At 43.6% G+C, this 10,783-nt stretch overlaps 1 protein-coding gene across 1 annotated transcript; it reads right to left on the bottom strand.

Annotated features, from left to right (window-relative positions):
• Window positions 1-2,004: 2,004 nt before the first annotated feature.
• LOC102526663 (CMRF35-like molecule 5) lies at window positions 2,005-9,856 on the bottom strand. The gene is made up of 3 exons (XM_072939109.1): window positions 9,817-9,856; window positions 3,539-3,868; window positions 2,005-2,159 (listed from the first exon to the last, which is right to left on the bottom strand). Exons 1-3 carry the CDS (start codon window positions 9,854-9,856, stop codon window positions 2,005-2,007), a joined length of 525 nt encoding a protein of 174 aa, XP_072795210.1.
• Between the last annotated feature and the right edge of the window lie 927 nt (window positions 9,857-10,783).

Raw genomic sequence — 10,783 nt, 5'->3', positions numbered from 1 at the left:
GACTTGGGAAGATAAAAAATTGACCACATCCAGTGTTTGAGGTCGGATTTGGCATTTGTTAACACATTTAGGCATGGGTAGAAATTTTTACATCCATCAAAATTGGAAAAGTGCACAGACCTCTAACCCAGCTATTTTATTTACAGGAAATTATCCTATCTTCACAAATGTATATCAAGTCACACATGCAAAAATATGCATTACAGAATTGTATATAGTTGCAAAAAAACAAAACAAAACAAAACTTGAAAACAGCTTAAATGTCCATCAAGAAAGAAAGAACTAAATCATGATACATATAAATTATGAAATACTATGAAACTATTAAAAGCAAAAAATTATAGGTATTGATATGGAATGATTTTCAAAATACTTCAAGGGGAAATAGGGAAGTTTTAGGACAATATCAAAAATGTGCTATTTTTCTGTGATGAGGGGAAAGAATTTCAAATGTTTCTTTATGTCTCTCAATAGAATTTTACAGAATTTTTCAAAATCTGTCCCACATCTTTCTTGAGCTGATTTTTAAGCTTCTTAATATTTTTCATCACCGTTGTCTATTCTTTTCCCCACTGAATTGTCTAACTGGTCTCCTACTGACAAAAAAGCCAACTTACTCAACTCTGTGGTTGGTTGGTTTGATATATTTTGTTCGACTCTCTTTGCTGAATAATACAAACCCCTTAAGGATGGCTCAGCTCTGTCTCCGATAACCTCCCTGCAGCACCCCTAGATGGGGCCTTTGTGGCCATGTTGTCTTAAGTGACCTGCGCAGCATCCTCCAACCACAGCCACAGGACAAGGAGCTGAAACATTCAGACCTCTGTTGAAATTCTTGAACTTTATTTTAAAAGAATAAGAGCCATTGAAGGAGGGTGACTGTTGTTGTTTAAAGATCATTCTGCCTAGAGTATTGAGGAACGGACTAGATTTGGGCAAAACTGGAAGCAGAGATAATACTAGTGTGCAGATGGACTAACACAGATGAAATAACAAGGGTAGCCTGGCCTTGGGTAATTCCAGTGGGTACTGAGAGCAGGGAACACCTTTAAGAGATGTCTGGGAAGCACCCACTAGAGGAATTACTGAATGATTAACCTTGTGGCATGTGGGAGAAGAAGGCTGGCAGGATGACATTTGGGAATGTGGATGACATTTGCTGGACTTGGGAACCCAGGAGAAGGAGCCGGTTGGAAGGGGAGGGCGAAGAAGAATGTGGTTTTCATGGGACAATGTACCAATGAGACTTCCCGTAGATGAGATTATGTAGGCAGTTGATACATTAATCTGAAACTTTGGGGAAATCTGTGAAGGAAAAACTGATGTAAGAATACTAATGGTAAATATAATTATGGATACAATGAGACCACCCAACAGAAATGGATAGAATAAGGAGGGACAGGTAGGATGGAAATCTCATGAACGGATAAAATTTAAGATAGGAGCAGATGAAGAATGTTTCTTTCCAAGTAGACTAAGAGCAACCAGAGAAATAGGAGAAACAGCTGGAGATTCAGTTGCAGAGAATTCGGGCAGAGGGGAGGGGATGCTGCAAAGAGGTCAAGTTATTTAAGGAGTCAGATAGGGTTTAACACGGATATGGTTGGAGGCGCAGTTTTAACACACCCACACAAAGGAAGTAGAGTCAAAAGATTTACTACTTACAGGTCTCAGAAGCTGGATTGGGAAGGCGGGAGGAGGATGGTGGCAATGATCAGGAGGAAGGGCAGTCCTCCATCCCAGGTCACAAGACAGCAGGAGATACAGAGCAGGGTAGCAAGCACCTGTTACTGATAAGGTGTTGGGGCAGAAGTCATTGATTTTTTTGCAGCTTTAACTGTGAGTGGTTATTTTGAAAGGTGCCCTGGGAAAACCAAGGTGGGAACTTATGGTGGGAATCTGAAGCTCAGGTCTTTATCGAAACGTCCAGGCTCTGGGTGTGAGTAGGGATATCGGACTGTAAAATGCCTAGGCAGCAAGTCAGGAAAAACAAAACTGGTTTTCTCATAAGCCGTTTTTCTCATCAGACATGGTCATGTTCTGCTTGATGTATACACGGTTCATGTTCTCCTCCTGCTTTGAGCCAGTGGCCTGAACAAGGATGATCCAGTTATTCTGATCCGCATCTCGGCAGCACCACTTCACATAGTTCTCCCACCCTGGGCCGTAGTGACAGTGAGTGGTCACATGGAAAAAGTAGAAGGAAGGAAATGATGAAGAAAAGAACAAAAACTATGAAGTAGAACATAAATATAAAACAGAGATCAACAAAGCCAGCAATTGTTTTTTAAAAAAAAACAAACCCTCATGAGATGTTTGTGATAGAAAGAGAAGGGGTCTAAATAATCAACATCAATCATGAAAAGGGGGACATCACTATATACCCTGCACTTATTAAAAACATAATTTGAGGCTAAGATAAGAAGGGGACAGGATGATAAAATGATATCTAAACAAGTTTATGCCGATAAATTTGAAATTTTAGGTGGAATAACAAATTCTTGGAAAAAACAATATACTAAAATTAGCACAAAAAGAAATAAAAAAGCTGAATAATCTTACAACTATTTAATGAATCAAATCCATTATTAGAAATTTCCCCCAAAGAAAATGCCAGGCCTATACAGTTTCAATGGAGATATTCACTAAACATTTAAGGAAGAAATAATGTCTAGCTTATAACAGAAAATACTGGAACAAAGGAAAAGGGGAGGCAATCCCCAGTGCACTCAATGCAATTAGCATAATCTTGATGCCAATCCTACAAGGCTAGTGAATGCAAGAAATATCATGGGCAAATATCACTCACGAACATAAATGCAAAAGTCTGGAACAAAAAATCACCTGAATCCAGTGATATACAAGAAGGATAATCCATTGTCACCAGTTTGGGTTCATGCCAGAATGCAAAATTGTTTGAACATTAGAAAATCAGTAAGTGTAACATGCTACAATAATAACATAAGAAGAAAAATCATGATTATCAGACAAAACTATTTGCTAGATTTCAACAGCCCTTTGACCCTGGAGGCCTTTGCAGACCTCAAGAATTAACCACAGAGACCATGACTATGCTGGGTCTCTTCCCCCACTGAGACTGGATATGGAACAGAGGGTGGGAACAGCAGCTATGAAGTCCCAGCCCCAAACTTCAGAAAGGGCAGGAAAGCATTGGCAGGAACTGGGGTCTCTGGGTCCATGGAAGAGGGTCCCTTTTGCCCATGGGCTGCAACTGGGACCATCATATTTATCTCCTTGGGCAAGAGACTCAGGCACTGATTGTGCCGAGGGAAAAATAATGTGCCAAGAAGGGCTTGATCCCATCCCAGAGGAGGCCCTGGGAGCCATGAGAGCATCTAAGGGAAGCCCTGTCCCTCCCCATCCCAAGTGGCCAGTGGGGGTCCTATGAGACCTCAGGACTCACCTACCACCTGTGACAGTTCCCTCTGCATGACAGTTAAGTCACCTAAGATAGACCCGAGGGACCAGGACAGGGCAGGCCCTGAGGAGACACATCCACATCTACATATACTCTTACCTGGGTCAACGGTCACTTCAACTTGGATCCCCAGGTCAGGTCCAGCTCTCTCAATCCCACACCAGTAAGTGTCTGCATCGTTCAGCCTGAGCTTCTCCATGGTCACAGTGAACGAGCGATTTTTCTGATTGTCCTTGATGGACACACGGTCCTTCTTCACCTCCTTCTCTGATCCAGTGGTTTTAACAACGAACTTGCAGCGGTCCCAGTCAGCTCCTCGACACCACCACTTCACATCGGTCTCCCACCCAGGGCCATATCGACACTGCACAGTCAACGAGCCCTGCTCCAGGCCTCTCACTGCTTTTGGACCCGTGATGGCAGCTGAACCTGGAAAACACAAACCATGCACCTGTCACCATCCACCTAAGGGCAGAGTCACAGCCTCCTGCACTGCAGAGAGTTCCAATAAACCTAAGGGCTTCATGAGTTGAGTAACAGTGAAGGAAGAAATATACCTTACACATGAAGATCTTTTGTCCTTCAAACTTCCACTGGGTCAAGCTACCATGAAAATCCTATAAAAGCACAACCATAGATCTCAAGGAAACAAAATGTTGACACTGATTAATAATAGCTTCTTATAGTTCACCCCTTCTCCCTGTGTATGGCCAGTAAGTCTTTATATTTCAATCCATGTTTTTAATGCAACCATCTATGTTATGCTGGTCTGATGGGGAGGAAAGACCAGAGGACCCATTTCCATGGAGGATGATTTTGTACTGATGACCTCAGAGGTCCAGGTGAAGAGGCCCCATCACCCAGCTGTTCCTAAGAGAAGCTGTTCCTAATGGTTCTAATTGCTTCTAGTGCTTCACAGTAAACCACCCTGGCAGGAACGCCTCTGAAGTCGACCAAAACAGGGATGCCAGTTGGCCCCCCACACTGTGGAATCCACATCACACAGGTCTCATCGTCTTCCCATCGAACTGCTTTGGTTCCTTTGTCAAAAAGCAAATCTGTGAGTTATTGATGGATTTCCCATTCTGTTCCACTGATCCACTTGTCTGTCTTTATGCCAATCCATCCTGTCTTGAACACTGTAACTCTGCAGTAAGGCAGATATCAGAGTAAAGCAGCATTTTCTCACATGTTCTTCTTCTTTCTTTCACTTTCTGTCCGGGCTCAACTCAGACCCATCCTCATACGGGAGGTTTTTTCTATCATTTTCTTTGTGCATCTTTGTCAGGGTTGATAGCAGAGAACTGCTACTTTCACACAATTGATCTGGCAGACTTCCAGTTTTTGGTGTTCTGAGATCAGAATGTAAACGGTGCAAAGGAATTTCTGTTTCTTTAGGATCTTAAAAAATTGTCTGTAAAACTATCTGGCAAATTCTTTATTGGAGCAGATTCTTTTTTCCTATCAATATTGACCTATTCAAGTTTTTAAAATTGTTCTTGGGTCACTTCTATTTTTTTTTTTTGGTTTTGTTTTTCCTAGAAAGTTACCTATTTTAAAGAGTATGTAGTAGTCAAAGTTCTTTAATAATGAAGTACCCTTTTATCCTTGGAATTATTACTAACTGTATTAGACCTTTTTTTCTCTACTTACCTACAGGTTATTTTTGACATATATCTTCTCACAAATTGCTTTTTTAAAAGCTGGAATTCTCTAATAAAAAAATCAAAACAACCAGGTTAAAAAAAATAAAGTACCCTTTTGTAATTAATTTTTTCATACTATCATAATGACATATTTTCATTACACTCGCCATTTGATTTAATTGATTACATGTGCGAGGAGATACCTTCCTTCACTATTTTTGCTCCCCTTCCTCTTCCTCCTTCCTTTTTCCTGTATTAAACCATTTTGAGATTTAGTTACTAAATGCTACTGTTTTTATTTTGAAATTATTAATATTTCATATGTATAATTTTATTCCTTGCAATTATCACTTGCTATCTTTTTCCAATTTGCTAAGTTAAATACTATGATAATTTTCTTCCTTTCTAAAATTAACTAAAGCGTGTTTAAGGCTAAGAATTTACTTTTTTTGCCCACTTTTAAAATCGATATATAATTTACGTATCATAAATTTTACTCTTTGAAAGTATATCTTTCGGTAGTTTTTAGGATATTCACAAAGTTGTGCAACCATCAACTCTATCCAATTCCAGGACGTTTTCATCACCTCAAAAAGAAGCCCTACTGGGGGTAAGGGAGTAACTCAGTGGTAGGGTGCATGCTTAGCATGCATGAGGTCCTGGGTTCAATCCCCAGTACCTCCACTGAAAAAAAAAGAAGCCGTGTGCCCATTCGCAGTCACTGCCCCACTTCACTCTTCCCTGAAGCTTTCAGCAACCTCTAATCTACCTTCTGTCTCTGTGGATTTGCCTTTCTGGGCCTTTCTAATAAGTGGAATCATACAATTTAACAAAAAGGTTTGCACAAAGATTTGTTACATAATTATTTACCATACAGAAAATAAAAGAAACAAGGCTAACTTCCATCAACTAGGAGAATAATTATACAAGGAAATAGAATGCAGACACTGATAATCGTCCTTGGAAATGAAAGCCAAGAGGAGAGCCCACATCAGGAGCCGAATAGGCTAGCGCCTTGATCTTGGACTTCCCAACCTTGAGCGCTGTGAGATGAGAAATTTCTACTGTTTAAGCCACTCCAGTCTACGGTGTTCTGCTACGGCACTTCAAGCTAACTTATACACATGTATGTCTCTTTACCCGGAATAATTTCCAGATTAAGCTAATAATAACATGCAAGTTTCCCCAGTGACTTTTCCACATGCAAATCTTCCTATCAGATTTTTGATTCCTATATAGATGTTGAGTAAGTCAATGGATGAATAAATGGGGTCATTTTATTTCCCATGACAACCTCCTTCCCTGAAGAGACTCTCCTTGCACCCTGCCCCGAGCCCTGTGGTTCCTGTTCCTCAGGGGCTCCCCTGGGAGGATGAGAAGTTGCAGAGCCATATGGTCCTACTTCCCTAGAGCCTGTCTTCTATGAGCATCAAGGACTAGCTGCCCCTCAGGGACTTGACATCGAGCCCAGAACTAGACACCTTCTCATCTCTGGTCTCTCCTCCGCCGTGACACCCAGCCCCCACCCCGCCGCCGATGTGTCTCCACTATTGTGCTTACTACTTTGGACCATGGGCTGGTCTTTGGCTTGTCCAGGGCAAAAGCTCAGGCAGGTTGATGTGTGGGGCTGCGCGACACTCCAGAAAGCCTGTCCCCCACTGGCTTTGCTGCCTGTCTACCTCCCGGTCCTCTGAGCTCTTTAGAGGAAGGCAAGACCAGTGGTGGAGGCTTTTAAATGATCCAGATGCCTGAGCCCCACCTTGACCAAGCGGATCTGAGCTGGAGCCTGAGCATCTGTGATCATCAGGGGTAGATCCCTTCCTTAGTTCATTCTTTCATTCTTGGATCTGTTTGTGTAGAACAGCCAGGGTTGAGAAGCACTGTCCTAGATGGGGGGTGTTTTGGTTTGGTTTTGCTTTTTGTTTGCTTCCTAGAACCTAATGTAGAACCTGGGAGGTAGCAAAAACCTGATTTTTGTATAACGAGTAAGTGTGTGGAGCAGTGAATTTTCCCTGCCCTGTCCCTGCCATGTTCCCGTAGGACAGACCCTCTCTATCTCCTGCCCAGCCTGAGTCACTCCAGTTCCTGAAGCCCAGCCCCACTCACCTGGGTGGAAGAGAAGGAGCAGAGCTGGGAGCAGCCACGTGGTCCTGCGTCCCATCTCTGGTGATCACACGAGCTCAATACTCTTCAAGGGCTTGATGCCAAAGTCGGAGATGAACACCCTGAGCCTCCTTCAAGGTTCAAGTGAACCCACTTGAATCTGCTTCGCATGTATCTCTGATTCACTTCCCATTGTCTACACCTACTTCTGCATTTTACATATTAGGAGAAAAGGGTGTCATTCTTGGTGAGGATGGACTTGCACTAGGTGACAGGAGATGTGTCAAGACCTTTGTGCATTATGAGAAAGACAGATGATCCACGCCTCGTTGAAGCAGCCAAGGATTCTGCTAAATGAAGGGTCACTGGAGGATTGGGGAAGGAAACCATAAGGAGTCAGACCAATCCAGATGGGAATTTTCTGGTTCTGTTTCCTCTAGATCGCCTTGCCTGGGTGCAAACCCAACAGTCCACATCGAATGACTTGAAAACTCAAGACAGGACCTTCAGAGCTCAGGATGAGCGAAACAAGAGGGCCGGGAAGGAAAACAGTGATGGGGGAGGTGGTAATTCCCAGAGTTTTCTTAGTGTTTGTTTTCTTTCCCTCTCTACTCCTGCTGGCTTTTTTTTTTTTTTTTCATTCTAAATCTGGCAACCTTAGCTGTGACCCAAGCCACACCTCCTCAAACCTGCACAGGTGACAATTTTCTGTAACTGCTCAAAGGCCTGCTTGCCATCCTTGTTTGGAGCAATGTGTTCAAGGGGAATGCCCAGGCCAGAAATCCACATGTCATCCTCCCAGCCTTCTCCCACATGCCCCAAGGTTAATCATTCAGTAATTCCTCTAGTGGGTGCTTCCCAGACATCTCTTAAAGGTGTTCCCTGCTCTCAGTACCCACTGGAATTACCCAAGGCCAGGCTACCCTTGTTATTTCATCTGCGTTAGTCCATCTGCACACTAGTATTATCTCTGCTTCCAGTTTTGCCCAAATCTAGTCCGTTCCTCAATACTCTAGGCAGAATGATCTTTAAACAACAATAATCACCCTCCTTCAGTGGCTCTTATTCTTTTAAAATAAAGTCCAGGAAATTCAACAGAGGTCTGAATGTTTCAGCTCCTTGTCCTGTGGCTGTGGTTGGAGGATGCTGCGCAGGTCACTTAAGGCAACATGGCCACAAAGGCCCCATCTAGGGGTGCTGCAGCGAGGTCCTCAGAGACAGAGCTGGGTTTGTTTCACTCAGCAAAGAGAATCAAACAAACCACTTCAAACAAACAAACCAAAGAAGTGAGTAAGTCGGCCTATTCCAGGGAGACACACACAAATTGACGGCATTTTTATTTATTAGCAGTTGAAAGTCCACAGTGTCTCAAGGGAGGGGAAATAATGCTGATGATCCACACCAAGCTTATCTTCTAGTGTTTTATTGAAGAGTTTCATTTGCATCGATATCTAGAAATGAGGTTGGACTATATTTTCTTTTCCTTGTGTGTTACCTTGGTCAGGTTGGAGTATCAGTATTATGCCAATTTCACCAAAAAATGTTGGTGTCCCCTCCTTTTAGATGCCCAGGAACGCTTTCCGTAGTGTTGGAAGCATCTGTTCTCAAACGCCTTGGATGGATTCACCTGTGAAATCACTGGGCTTTGTCCATCATTTGGGGGTTGAAGTCAGGACCAGAAAGAATAACTTCTCAAATTTTTCCATAGTATTTTTAAAAAATTTTCTATTTCTTCTGCAGTAAGCTTAGTTCATTTATAAGTTCCTAGAAAATTACTCAGTTTACAAGAAGACTTTTGTAAAACACTCTCCTGCAATTCCCTTAATTTTCTCTTTATCTGGGACTATTCTCTGTTTTAATTCCTCTGTTGCATTTCCCCCTCATTTTCCTCCATGCCCCGGAAAGTCAGTCCTCGGGTTTATTCATGCTTTTACTGCTTTTCTGTTTTCAAATGAACTAAATCCCGCTTTTGTCTTCTTCTTTGTTTTCTTAGACAGAGAGAGAGAAATCTTTCCCTTCTTATAAGGCCACTCATCCTATCAGACCAGGGCCCCACCCTCATGACCTCATTTAACCCTATTTACCTTCCCCGGGGACTCATCTCCAAATCCTGTCACGTAGCTAGGGGCTTAGGGCTTCAACATACGAACTGGGGTTGTGAGGAGGCACAGATATTAGGTCCATGACAGATGATTAACAAACATCTTAAAATTTAAATCAAACTCTGATCTTTGTCCCAAAACCAGCCTTTCCCACTTCAGTTCATTGCAATTCCATTCTTCTACTCAGGCTTTAACCCCTGACCCCTCTCTTCTGCTCATCTGCTGTACTGATCTGGTAGGATGTCCTGTTGCTTTTCCTTCAACATGCCCATCTCCAGGCTCTGATCCCTCCCTATGCACTCCCTGCTCTTGACTGAGTGCAAGTCATCACGACTGTTGGACTTTTGGAGACTCCCTGGTCTCCCAGTCCTCACATTAGTCCCCTTCCTCATCTGAACAGTCGGTTCTCCATCCGACAGCAGAAACAATGCTTTGAAAATGTGCGTGGGATGCCACTCCTCTGCTCAAGAACTTTCACGGTCCTCACTTCACTCTGAGTTTCTCTTCGACCTCATGTCCGACTAACCTCCCTCCACGCGGTCTTTGGCAGCCTCCCTGGCCTCCATGTGGCCCTTGATCAGTACCACCAAGAGCCTTGACAGCCGGCTTCACGGGGCTGCACCCTGTGTGGTTGCACCGGCTACTTAGAAGGGTCCCATGGTTGGTCTAATGCTCTGTGGCCACCATCTTGAAATTCTTAATAATTCTAGAATAAGGGATTTTCACTTTGCACTGGGCCCTGCCAACAGCTGGCCTCATCCAGAGAGGGCCTAGTCATGTCTGACCACATGGGACTACTCACGGCAGCCACAGGAAATGGGCTATTTACAGAGGGGAAGACTTGCTTGGAAATCTTGATAGAAATTAACCCAGCCTGGAGTGGCTGTCTGGGCTATGCTGTAATTTAGAGAAGGGGGGGTGAGCCTGCTGACTGTGGGTAAGGGATGGGAAGGGCATTATCTTCACTGGGAACAGAAACAGGAATTGCCAGTTCAACTATGTTTGATGAGGATGAACTTCAGCAAATTTTCAGCATCATTACCAACAGATGACGTGATGCACTGGGGCCCCAGCTTCCCTCATTTTCTCACCAGCTATGAGAAAAGCACCAAGAGGCTGACAAAGGAAGCAGAAAAGTGCCAAGAAAAGCAGAAGAAGGAGCTGGGTGAGCAAACCCTGGATGGGAAAGTTCCAGCCTCAGGACAAGCTGTAGCTGAGGGCATCCCCCAGGGAGTTGGGGCCATGTAGCTGCTGTCAGCTCTGCTGCTTCTCTGGGTCCCAGGTGAGCGGGGCTGTGCTGGGTGTAGTGAAGTATGCGCTGGCAGAAAGGGTGGCGATAGGAGGAGGAGAACTAAAGGCATAAGGAAAAAGGGTATGAGGTGTCTGTGTAAAAACCCTAGCTCACAGTATTTCCTCACTGGGGTGGGATGAGGACGAAATGTAAAACGTTTCCCACAGAGTGAGCCGTTCTAAGCCCTAAGTAAATTTGGCCA

This window comes from Vicugna pacos, chromosome 16 (assembly GCF_048564905.1).
Source record: "Vicugna pacos chromosome 16, VicPac4, whole genome shotgun sequence".
Taxonomy (NCBI): domain Eukaryota; kingdom Metazoa; phylum Chordata; class Mammalia; order Artiodactyla; family Camelidae; genus Vicugna; species Vicugna pacos.
Note: the sequence above shows the minus strand (reverse complement) of the source record. Positions and strands in the feature narration are given on the sequence as shown.

Excerpts from the sequence above, each read along its gene's own strand:
- LOC102526663 (XM_072939109.1), bottom strand. The coding sequence starts at position 9,856 with ATGGAGGCCAGGGAGGCTGCCAAAGACCGCGTGGAGGGAG. Across the intron at positions 3,869-9,816 it reads CAAAGACCGCGTGGAGGGAG|GTTCAGCTGCCATCACGGGT; the intron begins GTTAGTCGGACA and ends TGTGTTTTCCAG. Across the intron at positions 2,160-3,538 it reads TGAAGTGACCGTTGACCCAG|GGTGGGAGAACTATGTGAAG; the intron begins GTAAGAGTATAT and ends ACTACGGCCCAG.